Below are 27413 nucleotides of genomic sequence, written 5' to 3' on the forward strand. Positions count from 1 at the left end.
TTTTGTGTTTCCACAAATTGATTGTCAGATTTACGCCATTTTTATTTTGTCCCTGAGTGACCCTCCCACCGCCTGTCTAAATTTGCTGCATCAAAGTCGATAGGACTCACCCAAACACAGGATTAAAACAGTTTTTTTTAAAACATGGAAGCGCAAAAAGCACACATTATGAAGATGGTCAAGATCCCTACAGCTACAAGTAGCTGCAGACCAGTGATTTTAGTTGCATGTAATGAATAACACACATTGCTGCAATAAAAATCACTTGTCTGCCATGCGCTTTACTAAACCACAGTACTTTACACATAACACTATTTAGAGTTAGAAAAAAATTGATGCTATTAAGCTACACAGCCTTGGTGTCTCATAAAACAAGAAATGAAGAAAAGGGACAGAAATTAAACGGCTCACATTAGTAGCACAAATACACCAATAAGTGGTACCATCAAAGGATTGGTAAAAGTGGCCCATTTAATAAAATTTAAATGGCAAACTAAGAAGCTGCATACCAGATTTTATTGTCCCAGTTCCATTTTTCCTTCATTCAAATCAATATCTGCAGACCAGAATCTGTCACAGGGGTCGATTTCCAATTTATTTCTATTTCATTTCTGCTTCGTTTCTTCATTTCACTCTAGTTTTTAACGAACAGCGTTGGCCTTTTAAAGCACTAATGATTTAGACAGCTCACAAACAAGCAGGCAAGAAAACAGGTGAATAAAGAAATGTCAGAGGCAATGACAGATTGTCGACAGTTTTTTTAGTGGTATGAATCCATTCACCACCATGGGGAAATCATTCTGACCCCAGGTTTTAATGAGGCAAGTGCTGGTTATGGGTCTCTGGTCATCCTGTCCCTTTCATCGCAGTTGAAGAATTACAGCCTTGCCCGATACACAGTCTTTCGTCTTTAAACAAAGCCCCCTCACACCTAGGCCTTAATTCCCATTGTGTCTTATAAAAGGGTCATAACGGAAAACCATGAAACCTCTTTCATTGGGGTTGATAGACCTAAACCAGCTGGAGCAAAGAAACGTAATGAATGTTTTCCAAGTTCCCCAGATCCCAACGAGTCAGGCCTGGCGATCGATGGACTCGGCATGAACCGACTCAGAAAGACCAGAGAGCCAAAACTTGCCTCATAACTTGGGAGTCTGAGGACACAGATGCCCCTATCTGTACAGGGAGTTATTAAGATTAGCTAAAGCCATCTATCAGTTTTTGACGGTGATCAAGATTATCTCACTGTGGAGTTTTTGTAGGTAGGATTCACGCCGGGCTGAAAAAGGGTACACAAGACAAGGAGGATGAAAAACTATAGGTGGCAGTTGGGTTCCGGAGTCTTCGAAGGAGTGTTACCTTCAGATGTATTGGACATTATACATGTAGGCGTGTCTGTGACTAGAGGCAAAATATGACATTGTTAAATTAGTAGCCACAGGTTAACATTTAAATCTATTTCAACATTCAATTGTATGATTAACAGCTACCACTGCCAGTTTTAGGTGGTTTATTGTTGATAACACATGTACATGCTTTTGAAGAAGTGCAACACTCGAAAATAGTTTTACGACGATTTGCGATTGTAATTAAAACTCACATTGAAAAGCAATTTGATGCTGACATACAATTACTGAATGGTGCATTCAAGAAAAGACTGATGCAAACGTGAAATTATACACCGCCCTCTTTTTCATAATATCACACATTTTACCTTTGAATGAGGCCCTTCTTATGAGGCTATTCTTGGCGGCTGCCAAAATAATGCATCAGAAAAAGTTCGATTTGCTTTCAGAAACGTACAAAAGGACCAAAAATTGGCTCCACTCTCAGAGCTTGAAGGTGGGTTTATACACCAATGCACAACTATCAGTGTCCCACACGCGGACAAGACCTGGACACCGTTGTGAAGAACAAGGTTTGTGTTGGCGCCCAGATTTTGATCGTGTGTCAAAGTAATGAACCACTTCAAGTTTTCATCCACGATTCTCATTGTCTGTGAAATCTTTGATCCATCCAATGGAGAGGAACAACTTTGGTAAAACGATAATAAAACTATTTTACAAACTAAACCTAAGAACAGATTAGATGCCTTGTTCTACCTCTGCTAGTAAGCTCAGGTGTTGTGGATGTTGACAACACTGGGTAGCTCTGGCTGCCAAGCCATTTACCAGTAGTTAAAGTAACCTGAACCTACTACCTATGAGATGCTTACCAAGCTGCTTCTCTCTCTCCATGTCGGGCAGTTTGGGTGGCCCAGATTTTGCACCCATCTTGTTTTCTGTCATGGCTGCGATTATCCAATCGAGGGCTTTGGAAGTTCGCGACATCTGAAGGGATTTAATCAATCGTTTATTTGAAAACTTTTAGATGGTTTAAACCATGCACTGATTTTTTCGGAGAACTGCAGAACAAATACACACTTCTACCTTGTGGACCCAAATGAGAATTGTGGATTTTCATAATGAATTCTCTGATGTACAAGAAAATGATCTCTTGTCTACAGGTAAAACCAATTATCGTTGGGTTTGATACCAATCCCAGGTGATCATTGATCCTTGTCACAGGAACCTGCAATGACAATCCAAACCAGCGTTTTTTTGAGGCTGACAAAAATCGCTTGGAAAATCTGGGGCCCACTTACATGATCCTCCAAGAACTGTAGCTTTTTCTCCACTGCCAGAGGTACACTTTGTTCAACTGCCCCGGCCACCACGACTGCCTTGGCACTAGATGCATCGCTCGCCGATTGTTTGGAGTCTGTCTGAAGTTCATCGAAGCGGGAGAAAAGTTGATCAACCCTGTTGGAGAAAGACAATAAATATTGGAATCAATACTCTCTGATTTTGAGGGACTTCCGGTATGGCTGCCGAGTGAGAGAGACGTGTCATCTGTGCTCCGGTAAAAATCATCAAGTACCACATCATTTGAACCAGAAAACAACTCTCAATCAGTCAAAAGCATGACCCACTCTGGTCGCAATAGGAATAGGAATACTTCAAACAACACACCCCCTCCAACACCGAACAAAAAGTCAAGAATGGATGAGGATTCAGAAACAATGGAAGCGACAAGGGGGGCGGATCGACCGCCATCTTCCAAAGATGGCCAGGCGGACATCAGAGATCATATGTTTGTGAATGACTCCTCCGGCACCGATTTCGTTGTGAAAGACTTTGGGGATATTGGACGTTGTTTCAAAAAGCTGGACTTATCATTTAAATGCGTTAAGTCGGATATCGCGGCCCTGGCGAAGAGGGTGGGCTCCGTGGAGCACGAACAGAGGATTATGAAGGAGACCTACTCAAAGCTCGAAGCTGAACTGATAGCCCAGGATCTCTGGGCCAGAAAATGGAACATCAGGATCCTCGGAATCGTGGGCACTCTGAACGAGAGTGCCATTGAAACTGAAAAGTTTGTACGACAATTCTTTATTGACATTTTGCAAATAGACAAATCAGTAGTTGGCATGATGGGATTCCAGGCAGCGCATCGCCTACCCAGTGGGGATGAGAACCGCAGAGCGATTATCATACGTCTCGTGAACCTGGCTCATAAGGACATGATATTTAATGCAGCCAAACGCCTAAAAAAGCACCAAGGTTACAGCATCGTACAAGATCTTCCACGACAGCTGGTCGGGGAAAAGAAACGCCTTCTCGGGATCAAAAAGGATCTTCCGGCCCACGAACGGGCTAACGCTAAACTCAGGTACTCGAGGAAAAGTCCATTTCTTGAGTTATACGTCGGATGGAGGAAAATTGCCTAAAGGCATTTTATGTAAATGATTATACTCCGACTGATTTGAGGATTAAGGATTTTTATGCACTCATCATTATTGTTTCGGTCCGCTGATTAATGGTAAGCATTCGCCAGACTCTTTCGGATCTTATAAGGATTTTTCATCGTTGCATCTATACGTATAGCTTTATTCCGTGACTAAAGGATGAACATGTCTGCTTCGTGAACTCTTGTTGCACCTCTACCATGCAGTCCCAAGTGTGTGTCTATTTTAGATGAACTGTGCATCGATACAGTGGAATAGTTATCTGTCAACACTGGCCTCCGGACCGGGTTTCCGGAGTCAGGTTTCTTACTTACTACAGTGGCACATTTGAGGTCACACTCACAGAGTTTTCTCATCAATGAACATTTTTTACCGTGAGCCATTCTTAGTAATTGCTCAGTGACTGTTTCGGATGAACATTCTATTGTTATGCATGTTATTTTATACATATATTAACCTTAGTGACGTAGTTTTAGTTTTACAAACATTTTACCAAAACATTCTTCTAATGAGCGGCTTATTATCATATATGGAACATAGACTATTTTTTGTATCACGTGGCGACCTACATCATGGACCTAGCAACCTAACTCTATATGAGTGCACATTTAGACTCGCTACGTATTTGTAGCTTGAATACAAATGGTCTCGGGGATAGTAAAAAGCGTAGAGATATTTTCACATGGTTAAAGAGGAAAGAATATGACATCTGTATGTTACAGGAAACACATTTTACTTCTAAACTTGAGAGCTGTATCAGAGCCGAATGGGGTTACCAGGTGTACTTTGCTAGTTACTCCAGCAATAGTAGAGGTGTGGCCATTCTTTTTCGAAATTCCTTCCCTTTTCAAATTAGCAACACATTCATTGACCCTGAAGGGCGATATCTCATTTTAAGTCTGACAGTTCGCGGTGAAGCCTTTAACCTTATGAGCGTCTATGGCCCTAACCAAGATTGCCCAAGCTTTTTTAAATCCGTTCAATCTAAACTAGAAACCCTTCATTCAGGCAGCTTAATAATTGGTGGCGATTTCAATGTTGTCCAAGACTATGAACTAGATATTCTCAACATAAGCGGAAAAAACAATGTCAAGGCTCATGAAGCTGTAGCTGAAATGCAGAACGACCTGGACTTATTTGACCCCTGGCGTGCTACTAACCCATCTTCCAGGATATATACTTGGCACTCAAGGCGGAAGCACAGTCGTATAAATTACTTTCTAGTTTCCTCTGATCTGACAGATGTTATTAAGCATTGTGAAATTAAGGCTGGTTATAGAAGTGACCATAGTGTTATAGAACTAGGGCTGTTTCTGCCCAATGATGAACAGGGCCGTGGTCTATGGAAATTTAATAACTCCCTTCTGAGGGATAAACAATTTGTTCGGGAAGTAAAACAATGTATAAGTGACACTATTGCGCAATACTCAGCTGCACCCTACCCGTCGGACATTCCGTTATCTGAGCTCCCCTTAAAAATTGAGGACTCACTTTTCTTTGAAACGTTGAAGCTCCAAATTCGAGGCAAAACTATTGCATACTCATCAGCGAAAAAGAAGGAACTGGACAAGAAAGAAAACGATATCAATAAGACAATTGAACAATGTTTTGCTCATCTTTCGGATAATCCTGTCGAAATCAATTATCAGTGCCTTCAATATGTTCAAAATGACTTAAAACTACTCAGAGAACCGATGGTGGAAGGCACTATGTTGCGCGCAAAGGCAAGATGGAATCTACATGGCGAACGGAATTCAAAATATTTCTGTAATCTAGAAAAACGACATTATCGGGAAAAAACAATGAATCTTCTCATTGACTCGAATGGTGCGGAAATAGTTGGTAATGAAAACATTTTACTCGAGCAACGGAACTTTTATGCTGACCTATATAGGGCCCGTTCTGTAACTTCGAAACCAGAGTATGATAGTATATTCTTTCCAAAGGAGAGCGACTTTTTAATCAAACTGAACAATGACGAAAAGGAACAATGCGAAGGTGATGTAACTAGTGCGGAATGTTTAGAGGTGTTGAAAAATATGAAAAACGGAAAGAGTCCAGGATCATCCGGTTTTACAGTTGAGTTTTATAAATTTTTTTGGACGGACGTTAACCCATTTTTAGTCAGATCTTTTGATGCGGCATTAGACAACAATTCACTCTCCATAACACAACGACAAGGTGTGATAACTTGCATTCCCAAACCAGGGAAATCTAAAGATTACCTAAAGAACTGGCGCCCTATCTCGCTTCTGAATGTGGACTACAAACTTTTATCTGGAGTCATGGCGAATAGAATGAAACTTTATTTAGACAAATTAATATCTCCGCATCAAAAAGGCTTTATGAAAGGTCGATATATTGGTGAATGTACAAGACTCATGTATGATATAATTCAGGAACTAGACAAGCGAAACGCGGCAGGTTTAATTCTTTTGCTCGATTTTCAAAAGGCTTTTGATACTCTAAGTCATTCTTTCCTTGACAAAGTCCTCGATTATTTTAACTTTGGTGATACCTTTAAAAAGTGGATAACAATATTATATACTAACAGTGAGAGTCGGATAATTCAAAACGGATTTCTGTCAGCCAGTTTCCCAGTACAAAGAGGGGTGCGACAAGGGGACCCCTTGTCCCCTTACCTATTCATTTTGGCAACACAGTTGCTGACAGCTGCCCTCGTCGAACACCCGGATGTTAAAGGTATCAATATTGACAGTTCTGAATTTCTCATCAGTCAATATGCGGATGACACCGATTTATTCCTTGAAAACGATCAGGAGACTTTCTGCACTGTCCTCCATATTTTAGAGGCATTTGCAGACTGCTCAGGTCTGCATCTTAATTATGATAAAACAGTTGTGGTTCGAATAGGATTGAATGATGATGTTATCTACCGTCCCGATTTGCCTCTTCAATGGCAAACACGTGGCTCATTTAGAAGCTTGGGGATCAAATTCGACCTGGATAGCAATGATTACACGGAAACGAATTATCGCACAAAGCTTAAAGACTTCCAGGCTACCTTAAATGCCTGGACGGCTAGGAACTTGACAGTATTTGGTCGCATCGTCATTGTCAAATCCCTTGCTTTGTCTAAACTGGTACACCTTTTCATGGCTCTACCTAACCCACCAAGACATATTCTTGACGCTCTCCAAAAGCGAATTTTTGAATTCATCTGGGGAAACAAGAGAGACAAAATCAAACGTACAACAATGTTTAATAGCTACGAAAATGGTGGTTTCAATGTTCCAAATGTTACTCTCTTTTGTCAATCACTTAAATTGTCTTGGATCAAACGGCTGATTAAGCTTGACAAGGTTACCCCCTGGAATACTTTACTGGTGTCCACTCTAGAGGATTATGGTGGACACTTTATCTGGTATAGTAATGATAACAATTCCTCGTTTTTATCCAAACTTAACCCCTTCTGGAAGGATGTTTTCGGTGCTTGGGTGTCTCTGGTCAGTAGTGAAATAGATCGCAACTAAAATATTGAGGACATTTTAAAGCAGCCATTATTTCATAACAAATATATCAAAATCAATGGGAGGAGTATATTTTACAAAGGCTGGCACGAAAGTGGTGTACAATTTATTAATCAAATTATAGATGACGATGGTAACTTTCTCACTTGGGAAAAGCTCTCACCTGAGTTTACGGGTAATGTACACTTTCTGCAGCACAAGGCTCTGGTTGATGCCATACCAAAGAATTGGAAAAAGCGTATAAAGGAAGGCGGATGTAAACTGGTCGAATTTATGCCGGTAAATATTGCTGCTATTAAAAACTGTGCTAAACCAACTCAAATATATTATAAAAGGGTGATCAAAATGTATGCAACATGTCCGGATAAATCACAACGCAAATGGGAAAACTTATTTGGAGAGGACATTGATTAGTCATCAATCTATTCAATTCCATTCATTTGTACGAGGGAGACCAAATTGCGATTTTTCCAGTTAAAAATACTGCATCGTATTTTGCCCACCAATGTCCTCTTGCATAAATATGGCATTAGCGAATCCAGAATGTGCAGCTTCTGTGGCTTTTACACGGAAACTTTGGAACATGTCTTTTTTGAGTGTACCCACGCAAAGTCAGTATGGTTGCGATTGTCAGAGTGGCTCTCGGATCATGGCGAACAATTTCTACCAAATCTCCGAGAAGTAATTCTGGGAGATCCTCGTTCATCGGAACTGGTCCAGCATATCAATTTAATTGCAAAACAATTCTTGTATCACTGTAAACTCAGACAATCGCAACCATTCTTCAGAAACTTATTATCAATGATACGGTTCACGTCGAGATTAGAAAAGATCTATCTCAGACACGATAAGTTCATGATGAAATGGGGCCTTCTCATAGATGCCCTGGAAAATATAGCATAACATACACTGTACATTTCGTCGAGTAATTGCACGCTGACCCACTTTTGCCTTGTTATCTGTAGCCGCAAAAGGAATTTACTATACCCTGAACCGTTTTGAACAACAAGGTCGCCATCTATCGTTTTATATTGTAACAATATTATGTACTTGCATGCCCTCTTATTCTGTAGAACTTCATGTAACAGTTGTGTTTTTGGTGAATAAAATTATCAATTACAAAAACAATACTCTCTGATTTGTTTGAGCTGTATCAGCACATCACAGTTGCAACACAGAGACACATACGCAACAATCATGAGACCATCGCATAGTCATCCTAAAACTGTGTGTACTTCACATTTTGAAAAATATTCTGTCGCAAGCCGTATATACACGGTCAGCGATGTTTGATTTCACAACCGCAAACCGTATAATCACGGTTTTTCAAATTTAAATTTTCCGCACTGTCACAAAATAACACTACTCACTTCTCTTTTGTTTCTCTGACTCTGTGTTCGATGCTCTCCTTCTCGACTATCTGCTTCCTCCGGAGGTATTCATCAGCGTTCATGTTCTCCCACAGAATCAACTGTTTCTCTTCATTGTCCGCAAAACGCATTTCTAGAAATTGAAAACATTCACTTTGAAAATGTTCATTTGAAATTGAAATTTGTACTGTGAATACATGTGAAGTATGATCAAATTTTTATGATTCCCTAGTCAGTGTTAGCAAACGATCAGAGAAGACAAGTGCTGTCACAGCTGATTACCACAAAATTACCCGGTACTTACTTAACTCGCGATCTTTATCAAAGCACTTTTTGCAGCACCTTTGCGCCAACCATTTAAATATCACGAAAATATGGTAGAATATAATCAAGGGTGGACTGACAGACGGGCGATAAAAATATTCTTCAATGAGAAAGTAGCGCTGGAAATGCCAGACTAAGTCTGTATTGTCCTGGATTCTACTGAACGTGTAGCTATGAACGAAAAGAGGAGAAGTGGAGTGAAAGCTGAGTGGAAACTAAGGCATGCAAGGCAAGCAATTACACCAGATATTAACATGATGGACAAGCACAACAGCAGACTCTAGATTCACCGATCTCACACCATGTCGGATTATGATAGCAAGGCCAGCCTCTCTGAAGGAAATTGTCAAGGAGAACAAGTCCTTTTTTGTTCACCCCATTAGACAGAAGAATCTAAAGAGGCATTGAATACTTGTCCATCATGACACAGCACTGGAAAGGTTTAGATATGCAATGTACACGGAGATAAAGCCTTTTGAGCGAGACAGCTGAAAAGAATAGAAAACTAAAAATTAATATGCAAAACTTAGGAAGGCTGTCTATGAAGCAGGGGTGGAGAGATTAAAGGCCTGGTTCAACTAAAACAGTTTCTCGCCTTGTTCCCACATAGTAGGACTAATCTGGCAACAAGGGTAATTGGTTATTCAAATTACCCACTGGCACCGTTGATCGGGAATGGATGTATCACTATCCACAAATGACTGCACGAGTACCAGCGGGTAATTTTCAATTAACCTTTAATTACCAAACATAAACTGCAGGAGCCAAGTGTAGGTTTTACCATGGCATCGATCAAATTGAGAAACTGCTTTATTTGAATCAGTCCTTAAGAAGTTATAGATTGGCTCTAAACTGCTCTACCGAACTGTTTAGTTCAACGTGTGGGCCTGGCTAATAACTAAGATTGTCAATTGGACAAAACATAAAATCTTTTTTGATAAGTAAGTGGTTTTGCATAATTACTCTTCTTCTTTTCTTTCAAAAATTTGAAAATTGAATTAAAAAGTTTTAAATTGTTCTAGTTCTGGTCCCAAATTGGTTGTTTCCATTCAATTTGACTGTTCTAATCAGGACACCCCTCTATTAAGGACAGCATTTGTCAGTCCCGAGGATGTCCTTCTTTTACGAATCACAGTCTTAGTTATTAGCTAGATGCCGAAGTTGTCGTAAACAGAATGTGATGTTTTGTAATAAGGACTCACTGAACCCTCTCTGTCTGCCCTTTATTTTGCAGCAACGTCCGCAACCCTTGAGAACAACCCATTTCATGAGCAGGTACAGATGGTTGATGAATATCAACGGAGGCGCTATGTCGGGCCGCTCGTAGTACTCGTAGATTAAGAAATAGCGCTGGAAGTACCAGTGCAGATCGGTGTTCTCTTGTATTTTACTGAATGTGTAACTGAAGAAAAATGGAAAATAAAAAAATAGCGATGAGAATGAGATGACAGATGGGTTCGGTGCATGCTGGGTAGAGGCCCTCCACAGGTTTTCGTCATCTTCTCTGAAGAAATTGAAACTGATACAATTTGACAGAGGACACAGAAAACAAACTGTAAACTTCCAAATTTTTTCCAGGAATTTAATTTTTTCAGATTAGCAAATAACAAAAAGTGCTCAAACCAACAGCTATTAGTGCAAACTTACTGAACCCGTGGGTCGTGTTGCTATGGCAACTGCGACAACAACACGCCACCACGAACTTCATCACTGCATAAACGTGGCTGAGAATGATCAAGGGTGGGGCCACATCGGGCCGCTCAAAGTATTCATAAATTAGAAAATAGCGCTGAAAGTTCCAGTGAAGGTCAGTATTTTCTCGCACTTTTTCAAAAGTGTAGCTGAAATGGAAACAAACAATGGAACGTTTGAAAGAAACGATGCATTCTGAAGACTATGTCTCATCTCTGAAAAAGAACAAGTCAAAAAACAATTCCACGAAATACAAAATATCTTTCAGATCACTCAACATTTAGTTTTCCCTGAGACTAAAGAGTACTATTTTTGCACCATCTTTCTAAAGTCTCCGAGCCAATTAGATCATAATTTACAACCAGCTAATCTCTCTGTGCAAATAAATTTGCAGAGAAAATGCAAAACGAGTTATGGGCTGAAAGAGCTAATCTAAGCAGGGAATAAGAGAAAGATCAGACATTTGGTCCAAGAGAAGGTCCCCGGTACGTACCTGAACATGGCAATAAGTAGATTGAACATGAGTACATTGGTGAAGAGGATGTACATGCCCATCATGATCGGGGTGACGATGCCCTCGACAGAGCACCCCTCCTGAGACTGGGGAGCATTCGAACATGACACTGTAAATAAACAAACAAACATACTGTTGAACCTCCCTTAGCGGACACCCCTGCCCCCCTTTTTTCGGTGACCGGAAAGTTACAAAAGTCAGTCAAAAGGAAGCAATTTTTCACTGAATTTACAATTGAGATTGACTTTCAGATACTAGTGAAACACATCTGAGAGCATCTCAGTTTCAAAGTTTTCCTTCGGGGTGGTCCCCCAGAGTTCTCTTAGACTGGCTACACTCCCTTTAAATAATCCTTTGGAGAGTGGTTACCACTTCTGATGAAAAGAGACAGCCCTTCATATTTTCAATTTATAGGGAGTGATTCAGCTCTCAAAAGCCAACGCAGGGAGTGAAAAATCAATCAAATGCAATTCTCAAATGTGAAAGCTTGGCACTTACATTCAAGTTCTCCAAGAAACATTTCTATTTCTCCTGTCATCTGCCAATAGGACCTCCTGATGACATTCAGGACCAAGATGCCATCGGCAGATGCGTTAGGGTAGAGGATGGCGTGCTGGGCGACGCCAAAACCGACCATGAACACCATCAAGATGATCATGAACCATAGCAGATCAACCATCTGAAAAACAAACAGGAGGAATTCATTTTAGGGTGACTATAGGCAGGAACTTGACAGGCCAGAAGCTAACTTTTTCGACTTGGGGGCAAAAGGCTCTTTGGACTTAAGGCAGCAACATGATTTTTGAAATTTTTTCGCCAAAATCATGGTTGAAAACTAATTTTCTTGTGACTTCTGGGGGAGCATTTGCACCCCTGCTCCCCACCCCAGCTAGTCAAACCGGTCATCATTGGGCGTACAAGCGAGAACAGTTCTGATGAAATGAGAGATGAGAGAGACCCCTATTGATAAGACTTACCATTCGGCCAATCATCACCAGGACCGGCCCAAGTTGTTTGAACACCGAAAAGATGTGTAACAACCGCAAATAAAACGTTAGGAGATTGATCGCCAAGACGATCCGGGCTGCGCGAAATGTCAACGTATTGTCCGGGATCGCTCGCAAAATCATCCCAGTCAGGAACAGCAGTAACGTTATCACATCCAGAATATTCCAAATATCGGTGATGTAACTCCATAACTTCAGCCGGATGCTACTGGCATCATCTTGCGCAATCTGTTGTGACAAAATGAAAGGAGTAGCAGAAGTTATTTTGAATGAAGAATGTTAAACGCTGCGAATGATCAAATTGAAATGAAATCCAACTGTCTCAAAACATTGTTAATAAGCACCGCACATCTCTTATCACAACACTCAAGCCTTGCTGGGATGAATATTTACCTGTCTAACTTCTTCGGCAAATAACGTGAATACCCAGACCATGAGGACGATCTCCTCCGCGGTGACCGTCGGATTGAAGGTCACGAGGAGGATCACACTGTACAGCAACAGGAAAGCGATGTAGAAAATCTGAAAATGAAAACAAACGCTTTGTGTAGAACGAATTGAGAATTATCACCCCAGGCAAGCAAAGGAAATTGAGTCTTCACATGTGCTACAGAGCTACAGGGGCTGAGTGTTTCGGGCTAATTGCCTTCCCACTTTTTCTCGTCCCAAGAGAGGGAATTGATATAGGAAGTTACAAGTATGATTACTTTGTAGTAAAGTGAACAGCCCAAGGTTAGCACCGACACAACATAGTGTTATGATTTTAACTTACGCAGTTGTAGATGAAGGTGATCATGGGAGCGCTGAAAAACGTCACGATCCGTTCCCAGCAAGTCAGCTTCTTCCCCGAGTCGCGCAGATCTATTCCGCTATCCTGTAAATTCTCTGAGCTCCACGTCTCTTCTAGCACCCTGGTAGAGAGATTGGAAAAAGACAAAGTAAAATAGAAGCTCTTTAGTCGGGACACCCTAAGCTCTGCTCACATGACAAGCTTAATTACAATGAACATCAGTGTGTTTAGAATATTGACAGGAAATTTCAGCCCAAGCTCACAACTGTGTCCTTCCTATACTGTCGAGGGGTACCGGAGGACAGCTTGGAAACGGGTCATTGCTCTCTAATAATGTCTTTACTTACATATTTCCATCAATAGTGTCGTTTAACTCGAAGCTGTCTGTGCCCATGTGATGGAGAGATGGACGTGTCTGAAAAAAGACGGATGAAAAAATTCCAGACAAACATTCCTTGAAAATGTATCAATAAATGAAAATAGCAGTGTTCTCCACAACTTTTCTTTAACCCTTTGATGACAATGATAATGTTTTCGATGATTGTATATGCATGACACATTCAAGGATATGCATATGCAGCTCTTCAGGAAGGCAAAATATGGCTTTTTGTGCTTGCCTTTAAAAACACTTTGATGACAAAAGAGATGCAATAATAAATCAGAATGACAATCGGGCAAACATATCAAAACAGAAGCATGAAGAATAACACAGTGGTCAATTCTTTCTTAACTTTTTTATCCTGCATCATTAATTTTCATTAAGTTGTTATCAATTATATCAAGCATGGACATGTATTGTTAAAACTTCTGAATTTTTTTCCAGCTAAACTTCATCAGAATACACTCAGTCAGCATGGTCAAATATTGGTCGCGAAAATGGAGTTAGTAGTAAAATGCAGTTACGTAGGCCAGGTTGTTTCAGATGAGCTTCTTGGCAAACTGAGTACGAATATATTACTCGTAAGCAAAAATAACAAAAAATTAAATTACAACTCCATGTCTTACCGCAAGTGCAGAAAGAGTAGCAGAGCCCCGCTAAAATTAAGAATAATCTATTTTTCAAAAAGCACTAATGATATAAAATTAACTGTGCTGCAGCTGTGCTAGTCAAATGACACCCCGCAGCCAAAATCAGTCCTTTGTTTAAGTCTTTGGCCACCTGACCTTATCAAGAGCATGTTGCCAGAGACTATGCAGTTGTTTCTCAGTACAGAGGGGAGCGCTAGCTAGTTAACCTCTAATTAACTACTTACCACCTCCGACTAAGACTTATTACAACAATACTGCATTATTACTACCGGTATGCACATGATGTGTAGGCTCACTCCATTGGCCACAGAACATAATGATGATGATGATGATAATGCCACCTTTTCTTGAAAAATTTGGTTCAAGTTAATCTGAAGACTTGAAGTATCTACTAATCAACACTTCTCAGAATTTAACTCTTTAACCACCATTTGATCATCATTGGAAGTTTTCAAATACAAATTCTCTAGAATTTTGTTGACCAACGGAGTCGGCCTTCCAAAAATTACCTGGTCTACAGTAGCAAAGGCTCATGCAAGTGCAAAAAGGATAAGGGAAATGTTAGAGGCATATCTTACCAAACCAGTAGTGTTTGTTTTTGTTAGCTAAAAAGAAAACAGGCAATTAGGTTGGAATTGCATTGAACATGCAATTAGGTTGGAATTGCAGTGGACACGTGCAATTACAAATTACGTAGATTCAGAACCCTAAAATGTATCTCCCATGAAACTCTGCACGAAACGCTATAAAGGGCTATGATAAACTGGTGAATATTCAATGACTTTGTGCTTTTACGCAAAGGACACAATGCATGTTATGGCTTTCTTAGACAAATATCTTACCATGCCAGGAAATAAAGCCTAGAAATAAGAATTACCATTAACACCTTCACGGACGTAAATTTACGTCAAACTTAACATCTGATTGCTGGAGATCTGACGTTAATCTACGTCACTTTTTACATTTTGGGGGAATGGAAAACCATCTGAGTTTTGGGCTGCTCTTTGCTATGCAAATAGCACTGAACCATGATCAATTTTCATGTCACTGGCTGTGCTACTTTAAGATTTCTGGAGGCCGATGACTCGGCCAGCACTGGTGTGTGTGTGATGGAGAGGCTATGGGCCCAATGGGACAAAAAAGCTTAAGACAAGTCATAGCCATAGTAAATAAAGTGAACCCTTCGAAACATAGCCTGTGGCATGAGAAGCCTTTGAAGTAAGTCCTCGATGCATGTTTTGTAATGAAAGATTTTTAAAATATCATTTGGAAATTGTTTACTCTTGGACTGCTCATACCTGTCTACGTTTCATTCTTTTCGCCTCTTCCTCCAACTCAATGTCCAGAACCTCGGCGGCCTTGGGTTCATCTTCCCGATAGAAGATCAGCGCTGGCACCATTACTGGGAAGAACACGCAGACGAAAACCTAAAGGTAGGAAAGAGACCTTTTCACAATAATGTTCCGTTCTTTGCACTAGGCCATCACAGGGTTCATAGTCAGTGCTCCATCTTCTGTGTGTACTTAATTGTGATTTCTAGCAAAAGTACTACACGGGCCCACAGACACCAACATACCAATTGCTATTGGGATTCAAGTTTGGTCCAAGAACTCACCCTAAATGGTCCATTGTCATTGGTCATCTTCCCGCGCCAGATGCTGTTCAACAGACTCTGACAGCACGAATGCGAGATAAAGATCTTGTTATCTGCGTGCACCGCCAAGAGTAGTGACGTTGCCATCCCATAGTTTGGTAACTCTCGCACGAGGAGTAACTGGGCCTTCTGGTCGTCCGCCTGGTAGCACTCCTTCAGGACTCCAAGAGCTAGGCCTTCGTAGTGTCTGAAAAAAATTCATTAAGTTATAGCTTGTGTCATAGTACCAACAAATTGGTTATGTTCAGTTGACTTATATGTACAGTTAAGGGATTGGGTCGAAAAAGAAGAAGCAGACTCACTCTATCATCATGTCGATTTTTTTCTGTATCTCTGTATCCTGCGTCTTTAGACGCAGGCCCTTGAGCAGGTTACACGCAGTTAATGCAGCGGGAATCGCATCCTTTCCCTCGCCCCAGAACACTTCCGACAAATCATTGCGTAACATCAAGACGGACCAGATGAACAACTCCCGTGATGGGTCGTCAAAGTCGGTGGGAATGATGATTAAACCGGTGTCGGGATCTGAAATATTTGTATGATTTTGTTTAATATTGAAAATATTTGAATTTTGCGAGTATTTTGATTTCACAGTATTTGCAAATCTCAACTTAAGAAGGACACAAAAACGTCAACTCTAATGCATTAGCCATTATTTTTTAAAAAACAAAAAAAAGAAAAGATAAAAGATATTAGGTTTCCTGCCAATCCTCCTTCACAGACTTTGAATCAGCAGCACAACTGGCAGAAATTGTAACAAAATTACCAGGTTTGTGTCTGGTTGCAAATGCGCACAGATGATCACTGCAGCAAAATCTGGTGTGCGCATGTGCATGTGCACAAAATCGGGAAATTCGAAGAAGAAGAAGAAGACTCACCGATCTGAGCATCATCTCGAATCAGTGCAACAAAACTAGTGACGCTTGCCGTTTTCTCCACTGTATTTGACAAGACCAATTCCGCGTCCACCTTCTTATAGCGATCGTTTCGGAGGTAAAGGGGGTGATAGAAGTCGCCCATCAGTTCGTGTATCAGGTTCCCAATGACTTTAAAGTTGAAGTATTTCTGGCTCTGAATAGAAAGAGAAAAACTGACTGCTGAGCACAATTTTACTTCATTGGAAGACTCCAACAACAGATTTCTTTCAAAAAAACTCCTTTCTACTTTCCCAGGACTGGCTGTCTCGGCAAGTTGGAAGGCCTGTCTGATTCTTAGCAATCTGGGGAACTGATTTGCCAGGGTGCTATCATTTATTACCTTGTCTTTATTTGTCTTGAGAAGCAGCTGATAAAGTAGGGAGTTCTTGGGGATCTGAAACAAATAAGAGCAAATGTTTTTTATACATCCATTCGTGTTTCTCTTGAACTTGAAACCACAATGTCCAGCCTACTCAAACCAGGATTTGGTGGAACCTCTCTTAGCGGACACCTCTGTAAAAAGGACACCCTCTCTATTGAGGACACTGATCTTGGTCCCAAATTGGCAAATTTCATTCAATGTGACCTCTGCAATCAGGACACCTCTCTATAAAGACAGTTATTCTTAGTCCTAAGGGCGTCCCTAATAGAGAGGTTCTACTACTGTATACTAATCACATTACAAACAAGCAAACCTCATTGTATAGCAGCAGCAGACGACGTAACGTGAGGAAGTCCTTGAGATTGACGCCATTTTCTATGAAGAGTTGAGCGAATTCATAACGGTCCAACATCAGTACTGTATACATCACATCGTGGAGCTCTTTTTGCTCCCATCGCCTGTCGTCTGTAAACAACATCTCCTTGCAGACGTCAATACGATTCCAGGCAATGGCAAGTCGCAGCTGATCCATTGCTTGATCCTTATTGGCTGAAATACATTTTAAAATTGTTGAATTTTGAGGTAGCATTCTCCGATCTCTATTTCAGCGGAGTTGGCTCACCCTGATGCCGATAGGATGGGTGAAACGGAACGTCAACACCATATCAATTACAAATTTCAAGTCTTTAATGAATGATGTAGACCGTTAAATTCAAGGAAACGTACCTTTGAGCATAGCATAAAGAATCGCCAGATCGATATCCTTGGCGGATTCCGGGCTGTCCAACTGAAAGACCGTGATTAGGTCCCGTTTCTGCAAACTCTGCTTGACCCAGTCGAGACATTTGACAACATCTGGGACGCCTAACTCGTCCTTGATCATCTGCATGATTTGGTGGATCAGGGCGTCATCCATCACGGTCGTGGCCCTGGAAAATATTCAGGTATTCATATCAAAGAGAGCCTTTTGCCCCCACCCCAAAGACCAGAAAGCTGGCTACACCCCTGAAGTAAAAACAAGTACTGATTTTAAGATAATCTTATCATAAAGAATCATAACACCAACAGTGTCTTACCTTTTCTGAGTTTTGCCAAACTGATCTGTAACTTCGATTTCTTCCGCCCGGGAATTAGCAAAGGCGTAACCGAGGATATCAGCAGCCCGCCCGGAGCCGCGGACAATCACCGCGGGCGTTCCGTTCTCCACGGCACTCTTGACCGTCTCCAAGGTACCCGGACCACCCTCCAGGACAACACAGACGATAGGGATGGAAATTGCGTCTGAAATGTGAATTCTCTACTTGAGCAATGATGCTTAAGGCCGGTTTTCGGCCAGTTGGGGATCTATTGATGAAAAGTAATTGTCACTTCGTGGCTGACTTGTTCAGGGCTGCTTTTGGGGGTCTTTTTGGGTGAAAATTGCTGAAATCCAGGGAAATACGGGAAACACATAAACATGTTACAGGATCAAAAGGGTTAAAAGCGATTTCACTCACCATGCCCAGTGTTGGTTTTCATCTTGGAGATGGCCCCTTCTAGTTGACCCCGGAAGTTGATCTCGACGCCAAACTGATGCTGAGTGCCATTATCGACGAGGATGAAATGGGAATGATTGTTATCGAGGGCGCTCCCTGGCTCTTTCTTGTTGTCGTAGGGCTCCATCCGATACTCTGCCGGCCATTTACCCTGAAGAGGAAAACCAATACGTCACTCTGGAGTTTTCTCTGTTCAATATATTTTTGGTCAGTTGGCGATTGAGAGTTCTGTTCATGTTGATGTTTTCCTCAACTTAATGATGATGATGATGATGATGATGATGATGATGACAACAGCGGCAATGATGTGACTTACATGTTTATCAATCAGAAGTTCTCTATTCTGCACGCAGCCCCATGTCGCTATTGCGATCGCCGTGACTTTCGCTTTTGACGTCTGCGAGAGTTCAAATTCCTTCACGGCCTGCCCGACATACTTCATGACGCCTGCATGCATCCCTCCCGTAATAATCCACGCTCCTGAAATATCAATGAATTGATAGTTACAAATCTGTATTTTATTTCTTCCACAATGACAAAAAACCCTGTGTTGAAGTTTATATTACGTAATTCGAAATTTTTAAATTCAATTACAAATTAAAAAATTTAGACAAACGGCAAAGGCCTTTAATAGAGAGTGTCGGTCAACTATTATGCCACATCATGTGACCTACCTGTACTTTTCGCCGCCTTCATAAGACCCCGTTTGAATACCTCCTTCAACCGTGGCGTCATCTGAAACGCCTTAGCTCCGCCTGTGACTGATATGACAAGATTTGGCTTCTCTAACCCCCATTTATCGATCAGCAATTTCAACATCGTGTCCGTACTTGTGTCCTGGGAAACTCGAACATACTGCAAGAAGAGATATCATAAGAAGTCCACATAAAGACAGACGACAGTCTGCAAAAATAAAAACTGTCAAAAAAGGTTTTTGATTGGAAAACTGAAAATCAAACTTTCCACAGACCTTTCCGATTTTCTGACCAAAACCCATAAACTCGATCTCTCCAAACGCATCTGTCAGGCTTGACTTGGCGTCGACCGCGGGCCGCCACGGAGGATTCCGGTCCGGGTCTGCCATTGCTTCCCGGATATGTTTTGATTTCTTGTAACCGCATCGACATGTTGGATCGCTGCAAATAGAAATGAACATAAATTTGAATATTTCGGATCAGGGATTTAATTTCCGGACGGCGAAGTTAATCTTTAGAGCAATATTTGCTGGTGAGTTCTTGCCCATTGTCATACAAGATAAAGAGCTTCGCACAGGGGATATTTCTATCATTGCGGCCGGCAGCATAGCCACAAAAACATGGCGATTGTAATCTTATCATCGTCATAATCCAAGTTAAATAGACGATTATCATTCAGTCTCAAAGACCAATTGGAGAATTGAGCTTCACCGCCAAGTTGAACTCGGAGTGGGAATCGTAATGATATGTGCATCCTCTGTACGGCTGGGTTGAGATGCAGAAAAATGCATAATAACCACGCAGTAAACAGCAGTAAGGTTCGGTTAGAGTTAGTAGTGAATAGTCAACATTCTTTACCTGAAATCTGAAAAATGTGCTGTTAATGGGGAACGTCAAAGCATGAAAGGAGGTTTTTGCCAAATAAGCAACCAGAGAAAAAAAGACCTTCTTCCGAGTCAACATCTGAACCACTTGATAATTTGTAACCAATTTGCTGTGCTAAATGTCGCATTCCTCGACAAACACGCCAATCTCATCGCACGAATGAGAAAATCAATATGATAATTGTTACAACAAACATATCGAGTGTTTAACGTATTGACGCCATCACTACAGCAAATGTTTCCTTAGCGCGCTAATCTCGCTAACTCTTGTGTAACACAGTGCCCAATTAGCATTTGCAATTAGCATTAACAATGTTTTATGCAGTTGTGTTACGTTTTCTTGTCTTCTTCAGCGTTTGCTCTGCACTTGGAGGTGTTCTCCACGGAGTATTTTGCCTCCAAGGTGGGATGAGCATTTTTTATCTGCAACTATGGTTAGGCGCCAATTGGGTTTTCTGGCCTTAAAATGCCGAGGATGCATGCGGCATAATACTAGTAAAGAAAGTCTGGTGCAAAGGAGTTGAATTTTAAACACAATGGGGAAAAAAACAGTGCAAAATAAAAAGCAACATGAGAAACTGAAAAGTTTTGCAAAAATTTAACACTAACGTTTACTTCCATTCACCCCATGCAGATAAAAACCACTGAGAAATTTACCTGACTTCTACATACTGATGTTTTAGACCTTGCCAAAAATGTAGTTTTGATGACCGTCTGGGTTCACTTCTTTTGGGAAAAGAAGACATGAGGTTTAGGGGCAAAACGAACCATTCAAGCACAAATAGAATGTTAACTTTGTCAAAAATATGAAAATATGGTGCAGTAAAACACAAGACACATGAATTATGAAATGTGTGCAGTTACGCAATGAACTCTTGAGTTGAACTTTTTTTCTGTTTCAGAACAGTTTGTTTGCAGAGTCTATTTTTTATCTTTTTACTGTGAAATTAATGTACCATTTGAACTTTAATTCTATCTGATCCAAAGAAGACCAATGCAATTATGTTAAAGGGACTTGTGCATTTCTTTAACAATTTCTGTGCCCAAATTTGACCCCCAAACACCCCTTTCCAGACCGCTAGGAAAAAACCTTTGCTACATTTCTGCCATAGATTTTTCCATCCCGTATCGTTTTAGCACGCCAATTCTTAAATTTGGAATCTGCAAACAAACTTTCTACAAGAGAGAATCCCAATTAGTAAAACGTGGTATCAACAACATGCCATGGCAGTTTCTTCAGTTTAAATTGCCCACGTGTAAAATTGAATTCTTCGGATGAAAAATCTGAAAAGTCCACTTCGGTCACACCACAACAATCTCTCATATGCACCCCCTATAAATTCTTTTTCAGAAATGAAACCCTGAAGGTTTTCGTGCTTTCGAAAGACCTCAAATGGGTTTTAATTTTCTTGGCAAAAAAAACCTTTATTTTTTAGAGAGTGCATGGCACACTTACACTTGACCCCAGGTGAAACACCACAGATTTAATTTTCAGTAATATACTTTTCGGCGGAAAAAAATATCAAATTGACCAAAAATGGACTTTGAACGGACTCAGCATACGAATTCTTCAATCAAACTCACATCTTGTTCATAACAAGAGCCAAACTCTGTTTACGCCTTTCTTTGACATCGAGAGTATTTACAGAACCGGGCAAATTCAATCTGAAATCATAAGGTGTGGAGCGGATATTGATTTGGGATGTTTTTCTGAAGGAATTATTAAGCCTAGTTGGCCTCATTAGTCCTGTTTCAAGGCACTTAGACATTTTCTTTAACTAAAAAAGGAAAGAAAGTATGACTTAAAACTGAAAACAAAATATACCCAGACCTTATGTTGACTCTGTAATACACTCAATACATAATGAAACTACTAGGTCACACAAAAAAGACTATACACTTTTGATTTTGAATAACTCTCAATTTATCAAATTGCAACCATCAATACTTTTCCGCCCCAATTTGTCCGATCTCATAACCTCGGTTAGTTTTTGTGCAATACAAATTTATATTTCTCGACACTTTAGCAGCAAGCTGGATTGGCCATAACTGCAATCAGAGTTAGTCAAACTCAAAAATCTATAATTTTTTTCCTTCACCTAGTACATGTACATGGAAAACCAGCAAACATTGCTTTATTCTTCAGGGTTAATCGTGTATGAATATTTCAGATAATCCGGTAATAAATATTCTGGACTTGAACAACAAGTAAATCAATTATGGCTCATATCGCGACTAACCCTGGCATAGACATTCTACATGCTGTACGAGACTTGTAGGAAGAGCCGATTGGCTTAACATTCTGCTTGCATAATGTAAGGTTGCGTGAGTTTGACCTAAAATCAGACGAAATTGTCCCATATATTTGCCACCCACCAGACACAATAAATCATCCATTTCAACTGGATCACTGTACAAAAAGATATTAAAAGATTACAATGGGGTAAACTGGTTAAATTGATTTTAGAGAGTTATACCATTCCCTATCTAGACTACAGTAGCGCGATTTAAGGGGTGTCAATTGTGATTTGGACTGTACACCCTTCGGCCAAGTTCTGAATTTTTAAAAGATAAGACTGCAAGGCCAGGTACCAGTAACTACAAGGGAGTGTTAGCATTGGATAGAGCCAGGGCTTACCCATAAATTTGCGTTGCCACAGGTTTTTGATTTGGCACCTTTAATGGGGCCAAGACGTCATCACATGCGCTGCAGAAAAATGAACTCGGTAAAAGTTTGGCTCACATAAGAGCACAATCAGCACAATCTACCCAGGCCAACCTCTTGACCCTCAAGCCTTGGATCCACTCCGCCGACCCAGACTCCATTAGCTTACGGACGATTAACTCTGATGGTTCAGAAGGCCAGGCCAATAGCTCAATTGACTTTGGCCGCAAGCACATACTTTGAATATCTGACTTTATCTCCAAGCACATACTTTGAATATCTGACTTTATCTCCAAGCATATACTTTAAATATCTGACTTTGTCTCCAAGCACATATTTTAAAATATATGACTTTGTTGAGAGGTGTCCTAATTACCGAGGTTGAATTAAATGGAAATGACCAATTTGGGAAATGCAGTGTCTTTTTAAATAGAGAGTTGTCTGCTTAGGGAGGTTAACGTAATCAAAATGACACTTTTTGACCGATATTGGTGTCTGTAAAGACAATGGAGAGTATCCGCTCGTCAGAGGTGACCATTCAGAGAGGTTCCACTGCATAAGGAAAGAACAAACATAAAAAGAATAGAGGAAAATAAAAATGAAATATAGAAGATAAACTGACATTTTCATTGCTTTCTAGGCCTAATTTGATATCACACTTCAAAAAAAAGGTGACAGCAAGCATAAAATATGAATTCCGCAATTTTCACAGAGACACTTTTTAGTTGTCTTGTTTATCATTATTATCATATCAAGTAACGAAGCATTGAAAATGTCAGTTCATCTTTAAGATGATATTTAAGAAAGATAGTTTTCTACCAAGCACCTCTTACCCGTTCGCTTCCTTGACCTCAATTTTAACCGGATTACCGTTGGGAATCCTCACCGGAGGCAACGGTTTTAATTTGCTGAAGAACAATGGACTCGTCACGATAACAGAATTTTAATGGGAAAGGATTGAATGTTTACTTGAACACAAATTTTTTAAAAGAACTGAAGAAAATTCTGGCTCTTAATGGATTTCTAAATACTGTTCTATATGTGTCTTACAACTTCAATTCCACTGATGTTCTGTGACATACATCAGGAAATTTTTTTAAAAATGGAACTTACTCTTTAGCACTTTCCGTCGGCACAAATCTTCGGCACACTTTTTTCCTGATATGTTTTCGAATCCATTCTCCCTCTTGTGTCTGCGAGAAGAAAGAGGAGAATGTTCCAATTGGACAAAGAGGATTATAAAGATAATATTCGATATTTATAATCGTGTAGTGCACCTTTTAACAGTTACTCATATATGCATTGACATATAATTACCCTAGCAGGTGGCCTGTATACATTCCGGTTCTGAGCTGTGTGTAACCAGCTCTCAGTACAGGCACCCATATTTTTTTCAAAATTAAGAAAGTACATTTTTGGCTAATTTGGGGACATGTGACACCTGCTTACAACTGTAAGTGGTGTAAGAACCATGCAACATTAGGACCTCGGGAAAAATTAAACTCTACCTTGATATCATTTTCACCAGGAGTTGTCATCGAACCAACTCGTGCAACACTCCTAAACCTTAAAATGCCAGACATGCTACAACTTAATTCCACTCAAAACATTTATAAATTTATCTGTCTATTTCCATATTTGAAGAATTCATTTCCATATTTGACAGAACCAATATCTAATTCAGTCTCGATTTCCTCCTGTTTTGGAGTGCACTTCTTCATTAAAAAATGTTATCAAACTTTTTTGCATGATTATTTTCAGATTTTATCCAGGTTTTATAAAGTCCACTAGCAGAAGTTCCTGGGGGAAAAATGTAGATCATAGGCCAACCCGAAAGCTCCCACAAAATATATGCAGCACACAAGAACTGCTGATATGTCAGACATAATCCAAAAGTCAACATATCCATGGACTAATCAACACATCTCATCCCATAAAATCGGTCACAGATGAAGAACAACGATGAATTAATTACGAAGTTCAACGGATGTATATCCGATATTTTATTCCCTCCGTGTTGATCGAGACTAGAATTGGATGTATCTAATTCATCACCAGGACGACGAATGCCACACATGGCTTATAACAATGAATGAATGATAATACTAAATGGACAGTAATTTGCTCTGTCCGACACATTAGATAATATTGACTCTGATAGCGTCATACAAGGTTTGGATATTACTCAAACACGTCAAAGTCAAACAGGAAGTTTTTAAAAAATGCAAAAATCTGTCCAGAACATTTAAGTTTAAATTGCCTATTATGCATAATACCAGGATAATAATATCAAGCATGGCATTTGGTCATCAAAATATTTGGGTTACTGTATAGACACACCACTAACGTTAGGTATTTCATTTCTAATGTAGACAAAAAAATATCCTGGAGTGATGCATGTGTGATCTATGTGAACCCACGGGTCAACGCCTGGAGGAGAAGTCAAACAGAGACAGTTGTCAAAAAATACTCAGTGACTCTTGGAGACAAACCATGTCGGCACCACTTGAGATAGATAAGAGTCCCATTCACCAACCGTTCACCAAGTGGCATGATTTAGAATCACTTCTGAAATACAAATTTCTTTCACTTTTTAACGCTCACCATCTGATCCTTAGGGAACGGCACAGCACCAACATTATCCACTCTCTGTGACTCCATTACTGCATTCACCGATGTTTGTGAAGGGATCCTGGGCGTCCGCACCTTCAGGGCGCTCTTTATGCTTTGGCGCGTTGTTGGCGTAACTTTCGCCATCTCGTCTTTTTCAAGAATCCTGTCAGATTCACGATGATGAAAAATCGTAATCCGTTATCTTAGGCATTTTCTGAAAATTTCAATGTTACAAGTACAGTGGAACCTCCCTTAGCGGACACCTCTCTATTAAGGACACTAGGTTCGGTCCCAAATTGGTTGTTTTCATTCGATTTGACCTCTCTAATCAGGACACCTCTCTATTAAGGACAGCATTTTTCAGTCCCGAGGGTGTCCTTAATAGAGAGGTTCTACTGTACCCTGGGAACGAGTTTACAATCCCCCATCAAGGCTCAAAATCTGCCAATTGGCAATGCGAGGGTGCATTCATTCCAGATTCCACATAGCAGTCTCCCATTCCCTTAAACGTACCATCACCACTTCCGGGACAAATCCTCCCCAGTGACCCATCCATATAACACCCCACATAACTATGATACGCTTGACAAGAGCACAACGACAACCTCATGTATATAATCTTATATGGAGTGCAGTGTGACAGGCCTACATATAATACAATACACATACAACACACACTATGCTGAAGTAGGCTATATAGTAGGCCGAGTGCACTTTCTTAGAAACTTCATAACTTTCTTTACCCTCATTTCTTCAAAACACCGCTAAGAACTCACCTAACAAGACCATATTCCGATCCTCTTCCAATTCCCAGTAGTATAAAAAGTTATCAAGATGCCATATTTATAGAATCCGCTAAAAAGTAAGGCAGAAAGTTAACTTCCACAACATTTCCTTAACAATTTATTACCCCATACCTAAATAATTGATGTCCGGCGCTGTCCTGCCATACATTATTCATTCCACAGCGGGTCATATTCAGGTACCGGGTAGTGAAAGCGTCCTCGTTGCTGGGATACCAGGAACACGGTTTAGAGTATTTTGGCGGGAAATTTAAAATTTCCTTAAAGTTGGCAATATCGCTGGAGTGTCATAAATATGCAAGTTGGATGGCAGTGGCTCGCTTTATAAACTCAAAACATATCTTTTGACGGAGGGTTGAATTCATAAGATGGTCTATGACCAATTTTTACCTGACTTCTACAAATAATTTCGAATATTTTATGCCTGGACGTAAAAATATATCTGCTTAATAACTGGCTTGGTCTCTTCTCGACTCAAACATTTTGAAGTTTTGAAGGGGCGATGCATGGTCAGTATTGTCTATGGTGCAAGAGAAAGAAATAGGTTGTGACAATGTCTCCATGTCAGCCCCTTTTTTTCTTGTCAAGGGGAAATAAGATTGTGATAGTATATTTGTCTCACTGCATGGTGTGACAACGGTGATAGGTTGTGAAAATGTCTCCATATCAAGCCCTTGTGTTGGTTACAGGGCTATATAGATTCTTTCTGAGACATCCTTTGTGCGAGAGAGATAGCTATAGGTTGTGACAATGAGGCTAGTCTACTGATGTTTTGATACATCCTTGATGATGGGATGTGACTATGTCTCCATGTCAGGCTTTTGGTTACAAGGCTTTATAGATCATTTTTGAGACATCCTGTGTAAGTTGGGATGTGACTATGTCTCCATGTCAGGCTTTTGGTTACAAGGCTTTATAGATCCTTTTTTGAGACATCCTGTGTAAGTTGGGATGTGACTATGTCTCCATGTCAGGCTTTTGGTTACAAAGCTTTATAGATCTTTTTTTGAGACATCCTGTGTAAGTTGGGATGTGACTATGTCTCCATGTCAGGCTTTTGGTTACAAGGCTTTATAGATCCTTTTTGAGACATCCTGTGTAAGTTGGAGGAAAAAGAGAAAAAGTGGACAAAGTCGGTGGCTACAAACGCATTTATTTCCAACTTTCACATCATTTATTTTAAAGTTTAGCAGGCATGGTACAACAACCAGTGTTTAGCTCCCTGCCATTTTGAGATAACTGTCAGTGCAAGCCTCGAACG

At 40.3% G+C, this 27413-nt stretch overlaps 1 protein-coding gene across 6 annotated transcripts in view; it reads right to left on the reverse strand.

The window, feature by feature from the left end:
• Positions 1 to 26280, reverse strand: part of LOC135497591 (transient receptor potential cation channel subfamily M member-like 2) — a 30742-nt gene extending 4462 nt beyond the window's left edge. The window contains exons 1-28 of one of the 6 annotated variants that reach the window (XM_064787369.1): positions 26126 to 26280; positions 25341 to 25563; positions 23850 to 23929; positions 22710 to 22778; positions 19463 to 19628; positions 19167 to 19347; positions 18809 to 18972; positions 18454 to 18643; positions 18034 to 18238; positions 17684 to 17886; positions 17271 to 17506; positions 16916 to 16969; positions 16537 to 16729; positions 15961 to 16183; positions 15620 to 15845; positions 15303 to 15431; positions 14583 to 14609; positions 13323 to 13390; positions 12958 to 13096; positions 12579 to 12707; positions 12156 to 12413; positions 11677 to 11857; positions 11158 to 11287; positions 10175 to 10374; positions 8649 to 8781; positions 2645 to 2801; positions 2216 to 2330; positions 1247 to 1279 (exon numbers count right to left, since the gene is read on the reverse strand). In XM_064787369.1, coding sequence (XP_064643439.1) covers positions 1247 to 1279; positions 2216 to 2330; positions 2645 to 2801; positions 8649 to 8781; positions 10175 to 10374; positions 11158 to 11287; positions 11677 to 11857; positions 12156 to 12413; positions 12579 to 12707; positions 12958 to 13096; positions 13323 to 13390; positions 14583 to 14609; positions 15303 to 15431; positions 15620 to 15845; positions 15961 to 16183; positions 16537 to 16729; positions 16916 to 16969; positions 17271 to 17506; positions 17684 to 17886; positions 18034 to 18238; positions 18454 to 18643; positions 18809 to 18972; positions 19167 to 19347; positions 19463 to 19628; positions 22710 to 22778; positions 23850 to 23929; positions 25341 to 25493 — 4042 coding nt within the window. In that variant the 5' untranslated portion in view covers positions 25494 to 25563; positions 26126 to 26280. Of the gene's footprint in view, positions 1 to 1246; positions 1280 to 1359; positions 1402 to 1714; positions 1754 to 2215; positions 2331 to 2644; positions 2802 to 8648; positions 8782 to 10174; positions 10375 to 11157; positions 11288 to 11676; positions 11858 to 12155; positions 12414 to 12578; positions 12708 to 12957; positions 13097 to 13322; positions 13391 to 14582; positions 14610 to 15302; positions 15432 to 15619; positions 15846 to 15960; positions 16184 to 16536; positions 16730 to 16915; positions 16970 to 17270; positions 17507 to 17683; positions 17887 to 18033; positions 18239 to 18453; positions 18644 to 18808; positions 18973 to 19166; positions 19348 to 19462; positions 19629 to 22709; positions 22779 to 23849; positions 23930 to 25340; positions 25564 to 26125 lie in introns of all 6 variants that reach the window. The other 5 variants (XM_064787367.1, XM_064787368.1, XM_064787372.1 and 2 more) reach the window with 5 other exon arrangements.
• Positions 26281 to 27413: the final 1133 nt, after the last annotated feature.

Source organism: Lineus longissimus, chromosome 13, assembly GCF_910592395.1.
Source record: "Lineus longissimus chromosome 13, tnLinLong1.2, whole genome shotgun sequence".
Taxonomy (NCBI): domain Eukaryota; kingdom Metazoa; phylum Nemertea; class Pilidiophora; order Heteronemertea; family Lineidae; genus Lineus; species Lineus longissimus.